Source organism: Hemitrygon akajei, chromosome 6 (genome assembly GCF_048418815.1).
Source record: "Hemitrygon akajei chromosome 6, sHemAka1.3, whole genome shotgun sequence".
In the NCBI taxonomy this organism is placed as follows: domain Eukaryota; kingdom Metazoa; phylum Chordata; class Chondrichthyes; order Myliobatiformes; family Dasyatidae; genus Hemitrygon; species Hemitrygon akajei.
The window spans coordinates 86,265,652-86,282,145 of NC_133129.1; the positions used below are offsets into that span (position 1 = coordinate 86,265,652).

The window sequence follows — 16,494 nt, forward strand, 5'->3', positions numbered from 1 at the left end:
GTCTAGGGAAAGCATTAGCATTAATGTGAAACTTCAAGTGATACACCACGAAGGTGTTATGGTGGTGATGTTGAAGTTAGTGCATTCTTATGGTGAGAGCCTCAATAACGAAGAGCTTCGAAGATTGGCAGAGCAGCGCGTCCTGAGTGAATCTGAGGACACTGGTGGAAAACAGGAAACACCAACAAGAAACCTCACCACAAAATTATCCAGCTCTAGCATCACCACAAATCATGGACCAGTTCATTGATAGTGACCCTTACTGGGAATGAAGCAATAAGGCAAAGAGTGGTGTTCACGACATGATTTTCTGCTACCGAGAATTGCTTCATGAGAAGAAACTTAAGAGAAGGCAGTCAAATCTTAATGTACACTAGAAGAAGCCAAAGTTAGAGGAGGACCCACAGTGTGGTCCTCTTTCTGAGATGTAACAACCACCCACTTCCCTCCACTGCTGCTGTGATGTGTGGCTGCTCCACAGATGTACAGGTTAGGCCTATTTGTGTGTTTGTCACTCCTCAAATTACTGTGTATACATAAAATAATACCATATCTCAAATCTGATTTTTTAAAAATCAGGCACACATGTCCATTTATGTAATGTTATAATGACCCTGCATAGCGCTCCACCTCCGAGGAACACATCCTCAGCGTTAAGTGGGATCTGAGTGTATTAAAAAAGTTAAATTAAATAAATAGTGCCAAAAGAGGGAAAAATGTAGTGAGGTAGTGTTCATAGTTTTAACGTCTTTTCAGAAATCTGATGGTGGAGGGGAAAAATCTATTCTTGAAAGTTGAGTGTGTATGTTCAGGCTCCTGTACCATCTTCCTGATAGTAGCAATGAGAAGGGGATATGACCTGGATGATGGGTGCCCTTAATGAGGGATGAACAGGGGTTCCTAACCTCTTTTATGCCATGGACCAATACCATTAAACAAGAGGTCCATTTCCTTGCTTAGAGGGAAATGGAATTAACATGAGCAGGAGCAGTTATGGTAGAAAGGCATGACGGGTCCCATTTCTTTACTGTCATCTCTATGACTGTTCTGTTACATATAGGTTCTGTACAGAGTAAAGCTCCTTCTGGACCATTCCATCACACAGTCACACACCGTGGGACAGCACAGTTTAGATGCAGCTAAACTTTCCTCTACATACACACTCCGAGGGCAAGGACTGCAGGGGTTGGACCCTAAGTAAAAGTCCCTCTACACAATCCTATCATAGTTCCCAGGGCCGGGTTTCCTGGCGTTGAATGCAGAGTAAATCTCTCTTTATATTGTTTGAAGGTGTCGGCAGTCACTAAAGGATCTCCTGTTCTCATTTGGTTTTTAGTATCTCCGGGACTGGAAGCCAAGTGCCTACACAGCAATCCACACCAAGCAGTGCATCCAGCTTTGGAGGTAACTTTTATAAACAAGTTCACCTTGAATTTCCCTACTTTACTTATAACCGGTACTCCTGGTATTCCTCCCTGTTCTGATGGGTAAACCCGCTTTGCTTGAATGCTGAGAGGGAGGGAGTGTTACTATTTGTAAAGGTCCTTGACCTGCTGGGATATCTGGGCTCATGCCTTCCTCGGTGAATTGTTTTCCACAGAGCATTAATCAACTCTCTCCCTTGTGTTTTTTTTTCTCTCTCTTTCTCTCTTTCTCCCTCTCTGTCTGCCCTGCATTTCAGCTTTCAGTAATCCATTTGCTGCTCCTGTCGCACCGCAAGCAGCTTCTACCAATCCCTTCCAGACCAATGGGATGGCGCCAGGTGAGTGTGTAGCCTGTGTCTGATTGGCAGAAAAAGAAAAACACTACTTTTACTTGCATTCCCACCTGTAGGAGCCGTGAATCTATTTTCAGTCTGTATTGTATTTTGTGTTGCACGGTTATTATGGGTAATTTGTCATTTGGGTTGGGGCGTAGTAGAAGCGAATGAGTATAGTTATGTAGTCAAACTTTGTCTTGGTTGGTTTAGTTTAGTTGAGAGGGAGTGACCACAGGGTGTTTTTCTTAATCACTAATTTGAATACAAATTACTCTTGTATTGCTAGTTTAGTTTTGTTTGTTTTTTATTGCTACATAAGATTGTTCGTCTTTGCTGGCTTCATAATAAATGATCAAATGTACTTTTCCAACTTGGAGCTTAGTTACAGTTGCAAGAAAAAGTTTGTGAACCCTTTGCAATTACTTGTTTTTCTGCATTAATTGCCCATAAAATGTGGTCTGATCTTCATCTAAGTCACAATAATAGACAAATATAATCCACTTAAACTAATAACAAACAGTTGTACTTTTCACATCCTTATTGAACACATTGTTCAATCATTTGCAGTCCAGGCTGGAGAAAGTATGTAACCCTTTGCATTTGCTATCTGGTAAAACCACCTCCAGCAGCAATAACCTCCCAAGCATTTCCTGTAGCTGCTGATCAGACTTGCACAACGGAGAAGAGGAATTTTAGACCATTCCTCCATACAAGGAATTTTTCAGTTTGTCAGTATTTCTGGGATATATTGCATGAACAGCCCTCTTCAGATCATGCCACAGCATCTCAGTTGGGTTACGGTCCAGAATGTGACTGTTCATTCCAAAACACAAATTTTCTTCTTTTTAAAGCATTCTGTTGTTGATTTACTTTTGTGTTTCAGATCAGTGTCTTGTGGCATCATCCAACTTCTATTAAGCTTCAGGGGACAGACCACTACCCTGACATTATCCTGTGAAATGTCTTGATGCAATTTTGAATTCATTGTTCCCTCAACGATTGCAGGCTGTCCAGGCCCCGAGGTAGCAAAGCAGCCCCATGATCCTCCTTCCACCGTGCTTCACATTTGGGATGAGATTTTTGGTATTGGTGTGCAGTAACCTTTTTCTTTCCAAACATAGCGGTGTACAATTCTGCCAAATAGTTCAATCTTAGTCTCATCCGTCCACAGAACATTGTCCCAGAAGTGCCATGGAACATCCAACTTTGAGATGTGCAGCAGTATTTCTTTTTGGAGAGCAGTCATTTTCTCCGTGGTGTCCGTCCATAGACACCATTCTTTTTCAGTGTTTTTCTTATAGTGGATAGAGACTTTGACAAGTTATAGAGAGTTCTAGAGCAGGTCTTTTGCTGTTACCCCTGGGTTCTTTTTCACCTCTTTCAGCATTCATTGATTGGAGCACCTGACTGCAAATCACTTTTGTAGAAGGCATTACCACAGAGGTTCGCATACTTTTTTGAGCCTAGTCTGATTGTTTAAATGGTGTACTCAACGTTAACGAGAAGAAGTACATTGCTTGTGAGTTATTAGTTTAGGCAGATTGTGTCTGTCTATTATTGTGACTTGATGAAGATCAGACCACATTTTATGAGTAATTAATGCAGAAAACCAGGTGATCGCAAAGGGTTCACAAACTTTTTCTTGCAACTGTCATTAAAACGATATCTTTGCAGCACAGTACACACTGGGTGGGCGGGTTGTAGATACATCTCTACCTTCCCTCTGCTAGCCTGCAGGTCACCCTTGGGATAGGTGTAGCTGTGGGCTATGGGAACTTGGCATCTGGTGACCCTTTTATCACTCAGCAACTCGATCTCAATTGTCAGACAGGAGGCTTATTGCGTTATTTGACTTTGAGTGCCAGAGGTATGTGTAGAATTACTAAAATTTGGTAATGTCTGCTTAGACAAAACAGCAGATGTCTAACTCCATTTGTTGTACAGAGGGACCTTGGGGTCCAAGCAACACAAGCAAAATGTCCAGCAGGCCAAGCAGCATCTATGGAAATTAATAAATAGTGGACGCTTTGGGCTAAGACCCTTCATCAGGACAGGAAATGAAGGGGGAAGACGCCAAAATAAAAAGGTTGGGGGAGAGAAAGGAAGATGATAGGTGAAGCCAGGTGGGTGGAAAAGGTAAAGGGCTTGTGAGGAAGGAATCTGATAGGAGAGCAGAGTGGACTAAAGGAGAAAAGGAAGGAGGAGTGGACCCAGGGGCAGGTGATGTGATAAGCAGGTGAGAAGAATTAAGAGGCCAGAGTGAGGAATAGAAGGTGAGGGGGTGGTAATTTTTTTTACTGGAAGGAGACTATCTATCTTCATCTAATCAGGTTAAAGGCTACCCAGTTGGAATATAAGGTATTGCTCCTCCACCCTAAGGGTGGCCTCATCTTGGCACAGGAGGAGGCCATGGATCAACATGTCAGAATAGGAATCAGAATTAAAATGTTTGGCTAATGAGAAATAATGCTTTTGGCAGATGGAGGTGCACAGTGAAGCAGTTCCCTTGGGGTTTAAGTTCATAGTTCCCTAAGAGGGGCAACGCAATAGATGGGGATAGTAAGGAAAGTGTATGGCGTGCCTTCATCACTAGGAATGTCAAGTCCAAGAGCCAGGAAGCCATGTTACAGTTTGGTTAGGCCGCACTTGGAGAATTGTGGGCTGTTCTGTTCATCCTGTTGGAGAAAGGGTGTGAAGTCTTTGGAGAGAGCGCTGAAGAGGTTCAGCAGGATGCTGCCTGGATTGGAGCGGTTGAGGAGAGGTTGGACGAAGTTGGTTTCATTCCTCTGGAGTTGTGGAGGCTATGGTAGAGGTTTATAAAATTATGAAAACACAGGCAGCACAGTAGAGTAGCATTTGGCGGATCCCTTTACCATGCTAGTGATCGCCGATTGGGATTCAATTCCTGCCACTGCCTGTAAGCGGTTTGTACCTTCATTCAGTGACCATGTGGGTTTCCTCCAGGTGCTCTGATTTCTTTCCACATTCCTAAGATGTACGGGTTAGGGTTAATGCTATGTTGGCGCCAGAAACATGGACACGCTTGCAGGCTGCCCCAACACAGTCCTCATTAACTTACCTTGACGTTATGTGATGCATTTTAATGTATGTTTCAACGTATGTATGGCAAATAAAGCTAATCTTTAGATAGGATAGATGGCTGGTATCTTTTTCCCAGGGTTATAAGGTCTAATACTAGAGTGCATGCACTTAGGGTGAGGGGGAAGCAAATTCAAAGAAGATGTTCAGGAAATCAGAGAGCGATGGGTGCCTGGAATATGCTGCAGGTGCAGATATCACAGGGACATTGAGAGGTTCTTAGGTGAGAACGTGAAATGTGCAGAGTACGGAGGGATATTGACCATGTGCAGGTGGAAGATATTAGTGCAATCAAGCATCTTTAGTTTAATTAGCTTGGTTCAGCATTGTGACCTGGTGCTGTACCATTCCATTATCCATCCTCTCCTTGACCACCTCCCCACATTCAATTCTCAAACCAATGGTCACACACTGATGCAAATTGCAAAGCATTGGTTGAGGCACCAAAATAAGAAAAGTGCCGCCAGAGTAATAAAATGCATATTTCAGCAGTGAAGGCTTCATGCAGGTAATCCCTGTAAGGCTGTAAGGACACTGCAAGGAATGATAGTACATACTCAATGGACCGAATGGCCTCATTCTGCTCCTATGTCTTATGGTCTAATAGTATTAAAGAAGGAAGAAGTGGTAGTCAAAAGATTCAAAGTATATTTATTATCAAAGTATGTATAAATTATACAACCTTGAGATTCATCTCCTTACAGCCACAAAGCAAGAAAGCTGAAAGACCCAATTTAAAAATAGACTTAACATCGACTGCACAGAGAAAGAGAAAAAAACAATTCATGCAAACAATAGCAGCAAGTAACAGCATTCCAAAGCAAATTGAGAGAGGTTTCGAGGGACAGTTTCAAAGCTTATAGCCAGCGGTGAAATAAGGAAATCAGATTACTAATCGGGAAGGTACTTTAGTGATTAAGATACAAATATCCAATTATCTGCTTGCTATTATTAACGATGTGAAGTGGTGGCATCTTGCCTGATGCTCTTAAGATCTTTATAAGTTCTTCAGACCACCTAACAACACAATGTGTGTGTTGGTGATTGATAGATGTGCTTTGTCCTCTGTGCCCCAGTCTTTGCCATCGTAATGATGGTGAAACTACTAGCATTCGCCATTGTCACTTAGTAACTCCGACAGGAATCAGCAGTGTGCGCAGCGGCAATTTAAATATGGAAATCCAGATGCCTGCTGTCAGTGATTTCCTGCTCCTTTACAGGGTGTGATCTTTTTCAACCTTCTCCAGTATAATCTTCGGTATTCAGTGATCTTTTGAGAAGTTCAGGTATTTATTCTTGCTGCAAAGTTCCCTGAACGTGTTCTGCTCTGTTGCATGAGGTGTGGTTCAGTTTTTAATGGTGTACTAAACATAATTACTGCTTAGCTCCCTTGTGGAATCTAAAAAATAAACTAATTTAAATGTGTAGATTTTAATTCCCTCATAACTACTTCAAATTTTACTGATTTTAAAATAGTATTTTTGCAAGGGATTGATATTTCAGCTTCTAACAATCATATATGTTCCGAACTTTATTTTGTATGTTGTGTGATGTTTAAAGTGTACTGTGGTATCTTTCCTGTCTGTCCAAAGTCTTTAGTGCCTTTATATCATCATTATAGCTGGTCCTCAGGACTTCCCAAGAACTGGTGCTTGAAAGCAAATGATGATGGTTATAGTCCTTCCCACAAAAATGCTAAATCCTTGTTTGGAGGTCAGCGTGAAACAGCGCTGTCATCAGAATCCAGGTCTTTTTGGAAGAAGGTAGCTGGCAGAGACTTGTTAATGCAGAGGCAGCTAAAATTGCTGCTTGCTCACTTAGCAGTGGTCACTTGAACAGTTTACAGGAATATAGGGTCTGATGCAGTGCTGGAGGAGTTCAAGTTTATTGTGATTGGCCTGCCCAGGTATAAATGCCAATAAAATAACACACACACAACGCTAGGGGATCTCAGCAGGTCAGAGACCTACACCTGACCTACTGAGTTCCTCCAGCATATTTTTGTGTGTTACCCTGGATTTCCAGCACCTTTTGCATTTACAATAATGCCATTAAAATGATATCTTTGCAGCACAGTACACACTATGGGTAGCGTGGTGGAGATACATCTCTACCTTCCCTCCACTAGCTTGCAGGTCACCCTTGGGCAAGGTGTAGCATTTGAACTGAGGTTTGGGGCTCAATTGTCAACTCTACTCCAATCAGGGTCACGTGAAGCCATGGGAATAGGTGGTGGGTGCTCGTATGAGTAGCTGGTGTATATCACAAGTCCTGGTTATGTGACCACTGACGCCGGACGGACAATCTCTGAAAAATATTGGTAATGGCTGAGATCACGTGTCTTGTAAAGACACTGCCCAGAAGAAGGCAATGGCACACCAATTCTGCAGAAAAATTTGCCAAGAACAATCATGATCATGAGACCACGATCGTCCACGTCATATGACACAGCACATGATGATGACATTATAACATGACAAACGGAAACTTAAAACTTACACAATGCTTAAAAACAAAATGAAACAGAATGGCACAAGAGTATGTTGAGGGAAATACAGTGTGAGGTTGTTGTTCCTTTCCACGCCTTGTGGAACATCGGGTGACAATCTTGCCGCTTCTTTAGCATTTTTGTCTTTTTTTATGAGGCCGAGTTGCTAGCTCAATGCTCAACCCAGTACAGATGGAAATTATGCAAGGAGCTGGCGTGGTTTGAACCCGGGACCACTCGCCTTGAAGTCCGGTGCAGATGCCACTACACCACCATAGTCTGAGGTCATGCTGTAGTTTTTCAGGTGGGTTCAAGAGCCTGGTGGCAGTGGGAAGAAGCTGTTGTCATACCTTGAGGTGTGAGTCTTCAGGCTTCTATATCACCTGCCTTGATTGTAGCATCAAGAAGAGGGTGTGACCCAGATGGTGGGTCCCTAATGATGAATGTGCCTGTATGGCACAAAGATCGATCCACTCTCTCCAAGCCTTGGCTTCAGACAGACCAAAGAGACAACGTGCTGTACTGTCATTCTGTTTCATTGTTGTGTAAGTTATGTGAATTTGCGTTTCTATTTATCATGGTGCTGCAAAAAGATGAATTTTAATGGCATTCTCATTGTGACGAAAGACCTAGCTGTGAATGGTTGGGATTCAAGTCCTGGCTGTAGTAACTGAGACTAGAATCAAGACAAGATATGAGACCGAAACGAGGACAGGGTTCAAACTAGATTGATTTGGTTTAGACAAGAATCCAAAGTAGAGCTGATGATTGAGCTCCAAACCTCAGTTCAGGTGATCCTTAAATATTAAAGTCCTGGCTCCAAAACATGGCTGCCAGGACTTTAATATTTAAGGATCAAAGCAGGCCGAATTCCTTAAATGGGCTGTGCCACCTATCCCTATTCCGGAGTCAGAGTCTAAACCCCGGAAGTTGGAGCAGTCAGGTGTGGGTTGTAACATCATAAACACAAGAGATTCTGCAGATGCTCGGAATCCAGAATAACATGCAAATAATGCTCGGGGAACTGAGCCGGTCAGGCAGCATCAAATGAGTGAAAGTCATAACTTCAGAAGCTGGAAATCTCAAAAAAACCCAGAAAAGGCTGGAAATACTCAGCTTGACCTGTAACATTAGCTGTCTTCTCATCCCACAGGTGTGTGGCCTGACCTGCTGAGCTTTTCCAGAATTCTCAGTTTCTGTAAAAGGGATAAGGCACTCAGCTTTCCCTAGTGGAGGGAACTAGTTCTTGGACTATGGGATTCATCGTCTTTTTCCACAAGGCATTCAGGGGTGTCTCATTGAAACTTAACAAATATTGAAAGGCCTTGATAGAGTGGATGTGGAGAGGATGTTTCTTATAGTGGGGGGAGTCTAGAACCAAAGTGCACAGCCTCCGAATAGAATCCCTGTAGAACAGAGATGAGAAGGAATTTCTTTAGCCAAAGGGTGGTGAATCTGTTGAATTGTCACAAATGCCTATGGAGATCAGACCATTAAAGCGGAGATTGATAGGTTCTTGATTAGTCAGGGAGTCCAAAGTTATGGGGAGAAGGCAGGAGAATGGAGTTGAGAGGGAAAATAAATTAGCCATAATTGAAAGGCAGAGCAGACTCAATGGGCTGAATGGCCTACTTCTGCTCCAATGTCTCACGGCATTGTTTTGCTATTAGAATGCAGTGTGGTAGTTGGGTATGAAGGGATGAGACAACATCACCTAAATGAAATAGAAACTAACAGACTTGCAGAAACAATCGTATTTTGGGTTGGAAGTCATAGCGGGTTTGTACCTTCTCCAAGATCAGCCCAGTCCAAAGTATGCCCTTAAATATCATATTGTATTCAGTGATGTTGGAGTTCCCAGTTACATGCAGCATTGAGTCTTCTGGATCCAGGTGATTCTGTGCCCTGACGCTTGTCCCTTTTCCCCCTTGCTCCAGTGTATGGTGGAGTGCCGGCTGGGTATGCGTCGGTCCCAGCCACCTCGGTCCCTGGGAGCTTTGCAGGATTTCAGCAGCACCCGTTCCAGCAGCAGCAGCCCCAGCAGCAGCCGCAGGTCTTTGCTCAGCACGAGCAGCCATTCGCAGCCCAGCAGGGATTTGGCCAGCAGCAGCATGCGTTTGTCCAGCAGCACCCCTTCCTGCAGCAGCAAGCCTTCAGCCAGCAACAGAATGGTAACAAGCAGCACGTGGATCTACCTCGTAGAGTACACGCATCTCCTTAATGTAGTATACCTGCATTTAAAATCATTTACACTGCTGGTAGAGAAACTAATTTCTGGAAGGTTACTGTATTTACTATAAAATGTTCCCATTTAAAGTCAAGGATGTTGTTTTAAAAACGAAGGAGGTTCAAGGGATTGGGTTGTGAGGTGAGGTTGGGCAGGTTGGGACTTTATTCCTTGGACTGTTGGAGACTTGAGAGGTAAGCTGTATAAATTCCTGAGAGGCACAGATAGGATAAATAGCCATAATCTTTTTCCTAGAGTTGATAGAGATGATAGCCACAATTGTTTTCCAAGAGCTGAGGAGCCAAGAGGGAAAATGAAAGGGGGGAGGTTTAATTTGAAGCTGAGGAGCAACTTTTTCACAGAGAGGGTGATGTGTATAGAACAAGTTGCCAGAGCAGGGGTTCACAACTTGGGGTCCACAGACCCCTCTGATAATGGAAAATAAGGTTAGGAGCCCCTGTGCCAGAGGAAGTGGTTGAGGCAGGTACAATTATAAAAGGAAAAGTGAAATTTAGTGATGGCCAGTCAGATGAGATTAGTTAAGGGAAGAACATGACTGACTGAATTTTTTTGGATGAGATAACAAAGAAGTTTGGTGGAGTGATGTATTTGATGTTTTCCACATAGCAATGCTGTTGATGAGACCCACGTTGCAGGCTGGTCAAAACAATTTAAAAAATCACCAGATATAAGGGAGAATGGCAAATTGAATCTATAATTGGCTCATTGGAAAGAAGCAATGAGGGCAAGTTGTTAATAAATAGACACAAGAAACTCTGCAGATGCTGGAAATCCAGAACAGCACACACAAAATGCTGGAGGAACTCAGAAGGCCAGGCAGCATCCATAGAAATAAATAAACAGCTGACATTCTGGGCTGAGACCCTTCTTCGAGACTAAAAAGGAAGGGGGAAGATGCCAGAATGGTTAATAAGTGCTTTTTTTTTGCAACTAACAGACTGTCAATAGTGGTATTCCACAAGTCGTGGTGGTTGGAGCCTTGCTTTTTGTGGTCAGTACTAATGATTTAGTCTTAAATTAGAGAGAAAGATTAAAGATAGTTTGTAGCTTTTATAAAAAAAATAGGTGATTAATGAAGGTGACAGGCAGGTCACCTAGGCAGAATGGTGGCAAAAGTTAAGATGTGAAGCAGTATGTTTGAAGATAAGTAGCAGCAAATAATGAACCACAAGGTGACAAACCTCATTGCACTACCACTGCTGTCTTGGGTTTATATGAATGCAGGTTACCAGAATGAAAACACAGTGCAGGCCAATTCAGTCCATGTCTTGACTTTTCCGTTCTTCAGTGCCAGTCACTCTAATCCCATTAACTACTTAGTTTCTGCTTTCTGATATCCCTGGGCACAGGTCCATAACCCTGCGACTTGCTGTGTGAGGAATTCTCCCAATCTTCTATTCTGAAACTCCTGTATCAGTGCTGCCAACTGCTTTTCCATGCTTTTTTAAAATATACACCCAGCGCGAGCCTCACCCTTGCCAGTTTCCATTTCTGCCACCCTTAATGAGATTCCAGCAGCCAGTGAACCTTTCCCTTCCCAACAATCCGAAGAAACTTAGAAACATAGAAAACCTACACCACAATACAGGACCTTCAGCCCACAAAGCTGTGCCAAACATGTCCGTACCTTAGAACTACCCAGACTTACCCATTGCCCTCTATTTTTCTAAGCACCATGTACCCATCCAGGAGTCTCTTAAAAGACCCTATTGTTTCCGCCTCCACCGCCGCCGCCGGCAGCCCCTCGCCACTTTCTGAGTAAAAAAACTTACCCTGACATCTCCTCTGTACCTACTTCCAAGCACCTTAAAATTATGCCCTTAAAACAAAAAAAAACAAACTATGCCCTCTCGTGCTAGCCATTTCAGCCATGGGAAAAAGCCTCTGACTATCCACACGATCAATGCCTCTCATCATCTGATACACCTCTATCAGGTCACCTCTCATCCTTTGTCACTCCAAGGAGAAAAGGCTGAGTTCACTCAACCTGTTCTCATAAGGCATGCTCCCCAATCCAGGCAACATCCTTGTAAATCTCCTCTGCACCCTTTCTATGGTTTCCTTGTCCTTCCTGTAGTGGGGCAACCAGAATTGAGCACAGTACTCCAAGTGGGGTCTGACCAGGGTCTTATATAGCTGCAACATTACCTCTCGGCTCTTAAACTCAATCCCACAGTTAATGAAGACCAATGTATTGTATGCCTTCTTAACCACAGAGTCAACCTGTGTCCTGTGGACTCGGATCCCAAGATCCCTCTGATCCTTCACACTGCCAAGAGTCTTACTATTAATGCTATATTCTGCCATCATATTTGACCTACCAAAGTGAACCACCTCACACTTATCTGGGTTGAACTCAATCTGCCACTTTTCAGCCCAGTTTTGCATCCTATCAATGTCCCGCTGTAACCTGTGACAGCCTTCCACACTATCCACAACACCCCCAACCTTTGTGTCATCAGCAAATTTACTAATTCACCCCTCCACTTCCTCATCCAAGTCATTTATAAAAATCATGAAGAGTAGGGGTCCCAGAATAGATCCCTGAGGCACACCACTGGTGACTGACCTCCATGCAGAATATGACTTGTCTACAACCACACTTTGCCTTCTGTGGGCAAGCTAGTTCTGGATCCACAAAGTAATGTCCCCTTGAATCCCATGCCTCCTTACTTTCTCAATAAGCCTTGTATGGGGTACCTTATCAAATGCTTTTCTGAAATCCATATACACTAAAAAGTGACCCATCCCTCTGCAATTCCCTGGCCTATTGCTTTAAATCTATCAGCCTTTCTGTAGGACTTTTCCATGCAATCAGGCTGTCTTTCCATCAGAAGCAAACATCCACTTGCACTCAAGCTCAATTTGGTCTTCTCTTTGTGAGACCACTTCATATCAGAGTATGCCTCCATTCAGGGCACTAGGGTAACCGTGAGCTGGTTGAGCACCACAGTAGCGTAGTGGTTAGTGTAATGCTATTACAGCTCAGGCATTAGGATTTTAATCCCAGCCATCTCTGTGAGGAGTTTGTACATCCCCCTCATGCAATGGATGGGTTTTGTCCCAGTGCTTCAGCTTCCTCCCACGGTCCAAAGATGTAACGGTTAGTAGATTCATTGGTCATTGCAAATTGTCCTGTGATTAGGCTTGGATTAAATTGGGGGATTGCTACGCAGTCCAGCTGGAAGGGCCTATTCCACACTATATCTCTAAAGAAATTAATTAACAACATTTGGATAGGTACATGGATAGGAAAGGTTTAGCAGGGGTTCCCTACCTGGTGTCCACAGACCCCTTGGTTAATGGTCGGGCCTATGGCATAAGAAAGGTTGGGAACCGCTGGTGTAGAGGGATGCAGACCAAATGCAGGCACATGGGTACTAGCTTGGACAGCATTATTGAGTTGGGTCAAAGATCAGTTTTAGTGCTGTATTTGTGACTCTTTGCTGAATGTTTTGTCTCCTTTGTGTGTAGGATCTGGATTTGGTGCCTTCGGGCAGCCCAAAGTAATGGCGCGACCAATGGGGCCGTTGATTCAAGGAGGTGGAGCGCCTAGCAACCCATTCATGGTATGTGCCCTGCCGACCATCCTGGTGTAGTGGTAAGCTGTGTGCCTTCTCTGAGAGAGTGGGCCCAGTGCACAGTACAGCGGAAGCAGCACTGAGCCAGCACATAGGGAGTCGAGTGAAATTGGATTTAAATGACAGCAACCCTTAAGAGTACTGGATTTGTGATGAGAGACCCTGCTGACCCACTGTCAGCTGCTCTCATGACCATGAATGCCTTTGGAAGTGACTACTTGTTTGGAGGGATTCTGCAGGAAGCTGGGTGATTTGTTTCCCTTCTCACCATCTGCCAGGAAAGAGTCATTGAAGCATCCACCCTAAGTGTAATAACAGGAGCACATCTGACCCTTCAGTATAGCACTGACTTTTGATATCAGAGCTGATCTTATTTTGGCCATTTTCCAAAGCCCCCATGTGCATATGTACGGCAAAGGACAGGTACAAAGAAAAATTTGTTTTCAGCAGCTTCGCAGGCAAGTGGGTTCAGACAACATACAGAACATAATACCAGACAGTGAAGAAAATAACAATTGTGCAGTATAAACACATTGAGAGACAAGTCCTTAGTAGTACAAGAGGTGGTCCGTAATATTCCCCTGCTGAGTTGCTCGATGCCCCTATAAATCTGTCTACTTTTGTCCATGAACATGGATGGCTCTGTGAAGTAGACACTTTCAAACTTTTCCAAGGGAAGAAATTCCTCCTCACTTTAAATGAATAATCTCTTGTTCTGGAAACATTCCCCTGGGCATCTACCCTGTCAAACTCTTTCCTACATGCCTCAATCAGGTCATCTCTGACTGAAGTGAGCATAGGCTCAGCAGAGATCCCCTTCATGGACCAAGTAAATTCCAAACAATGGAAATGCATTTCTTCAGTAAGGGGACTGAAACTCAGCGTTTTATTCTAGGCATGGTGTTGTTAATACTCTGTTCAGGGTTGTCTGGATTTCCCTGTAAATGCCAACATTCCCATTCGTTGGCAGTGCCTGTATGTGGACTTTGTTCTTTATCTACACTCAGTGGCCTCTTTATCAAGTACCATCCGTACACCTCGTCAACGCAAATAATCTAATCAGCCAATCGTGGCAGCAACTCAATGCATAAATGTGTGCTGACATGGCCAAGGTGTCCAGTTGTTGTTCAGACCAAACATCAAAATGTAGAAAAAATGTGATCTAAGTGACTTTGACCACGGAATGATTGTTGGTGTCAGATGGGGTGGTTTGAGTATCACAGAAACTGCTGTTCCCCTGGGATTTTCTCGCACAACAGTCTCTAGAGTTTGCAGAGAATGGTGCGAAAAACAAAAAAAAAACATACAGTGGGCAGAAATACCTTGTTACTTGAGAGAGGACAGAGGAGAAGACAGATTGGTCAAGGTGACAGTAACTCAAATAACCACACGTTACAACAGCGATCTGCAGAAGAGCATCTCTGAATGTACAACATGTCAAACCTTGAAGTGGATGAGCTAGAGCAGCAGGTCACCACACTGGGTTCCATTCCCGTACCTAATAAAGTGGCCAGTGCGTGTGCAGGGACCCAGTTCCAATGAATTTGAAAGTCTCCATTGCCACTTGAGTGAAATAGTTGTGAGGACTTGGCTAACTCTGGGTCCTAGGAAGTCTTGGGATGGATTGGGGAGGGGAGAGTATAGACACGGAGGACTAATTCCTGTATTTTTCTCTTTCTTTCTCTCTCTCTCTGCTTCCTGAAGAGCGGAGCCCCACCTGGACAGTTTGCAGCAGGAAGCGCATCCACCAACCCCTTCTTATAGTGACCTGTAGTACTTCCAGCATGTGGCTCTTCCAGAATCGCCTTAAACCACAGGAGTCAACCAACAGCTGTAACATACGCGATGCCAGTACACACACGTTTCTATACTTCGGTGGTGGGTGGGAGGGGGGGAAGAACCTGAGGGTGGAAACGGAGGTGTTGAAATATTTCTATATCATAGCCGTTCGATGTATTAGCAACCAAATACCAACGCAGGCTATCTCGGGTCTCTTGACGCAGCTCTGGACACTCGAGGGAAAGGGGCGGGGGGGGGGGTGGAGAGTGGAGAGCCAAGATAGTTGCAAGCTGCATCTCACTCAGGCACCATCTATGCAGAGGAGATTTTCACATTGCAGGCAGATGAGGCAGTGGAAGGGTCAAGTAGCTGTGGGGCGGATGAGGAGAAAAATCTCTGCACTCAACTCAGGCTGGGTCATGTAAGCCTTCATCCCAGTGACATTTCGTCCTTTATTTTAGCACATATGTTAATACCAGGCCATTACACCCCCCCCCCCCCCCCGAGACGCCAGTACTGCACAACCTGTGCTTGACACTCCCATACACCCGTGCAAATAGAGCCAGTTTTTGGGTAGGCGGGGGGTGAAGAGGACCCTTTCAAAAGTGGGACAGGGTAGCTCTTTGACAATCCATTCTTGAAGCTGGGCAAATCACCTCTCAGAATCCTCAGACGGCATTCTTCCAAGGAACTGGAACCTCTCACTCATAAGTGAGCAATGGGGAGGGTGCCTGGCCGGTGGTTCGTAGGAGAGGTACTCTCTCTCTACTTTAAAGCTGAGGGAATATACCAGCCTTCTTGAATCTGCTGCAATAATGACATGGTTTCTCATGGTTGCAGAAGCAGGGACCTTGCCTGACCCCTCTGCTGATTTGGTCCCCAGTGAGGGGGACAGGCAGGCTGTCACACCCTTTGCCTGCCCTCACCCCTTTTCCATCCCCACTCCCCAAACAGACCCCTCAGATATTTAATCCCACCTCCCCTCCTTCCCTTTGCATCATTACTTTTCCCCAGGGCCACTCTCTTCCCTTCAGTGTGGGCTGCTGTATTAGGATCTCGGGCTTGTTTCTGTGTCTTTTTATTTTTTAAAATTGTTACACCAATTCTGCTGTGTTCTACTGTTCATTCAAAATATATATTTTGTTCATCAATCGATGCAGGTTGCACCAATCCTCTTGATTCAGCTCAGTCTCCAAGTCTGTGTGTCACGTGCACAGATGCACAGGCTCAGCCGCATTGGCATGGATACGCGGACATAGACACACACACTGACACTTACATGTGCACACTTACACATGCACAGGCACCTGAACGCGCACTGACACTCACATGTGCACTCTCCACACGCACACCTTGTAAAGGTGCAAAAGTTGTTTCCTGTCTGTTCCAACAGACGAGAAAGGTTCTGATGGATTATTGTGAGTGTAAAAAAGTTCCTTCTGATGCAGCAGAATGCTGTCACTGGCACGTTACTCTGAGGATGCCTTGTCCACTGCCCTTCATTGCTTCTCAGTGCTGCTGGGGCAGTGAGCAGGAGATG

At 44.3% G+C, this 16,494-nt stretch overlaps 1 protein-coding gene across 3 annotated transcripts in view; it reads left to right on the forward strand.

Moving 5' to 3' along the window:
• LOC140729221 (arf-GAP domain and FG repeat-containing protein 1-like) overlaps positions 1 to 16,109 on the forward strand; it is a 126,270-nt gene extending 110,161 nt beyond the window's left edge. For 2 of the 3 annotated variants that reach the window (XM_073048738.1, XM_073048741.1), the window contains 5 exons: positions 1,337 to 1,404; positions 1,682 to 1,762; positions 9,284 to 9,517; positions 13,069 to 13,163; positions 14,880 to 16,109. In XM_073048738.1, coding sequence (XP_072904839.1) covers positions 1,337 to 1,404; positions 1,682 to 1,762; positions 9,284 to 9,517; positions 13,069 to 13,163; positions 14,880 to 14,939 — 538 coding nt within the window. In that variant the 3' untranslated portion in view covers positions 14,940 to 16,109. The remainder of the gene's footprint in view (positions 1 to 1,336; positions 1,405 to 1,681; positions 1,763 to 9,283; positions 9,518 to 13,068; positions 13,164 to 14,879) is intronic. The other variant, XM_073048739.1, reaches the window with a different exon arrangement.
• Positions 16,110 to 16,494: the final 385 nt, after the last annotated feature.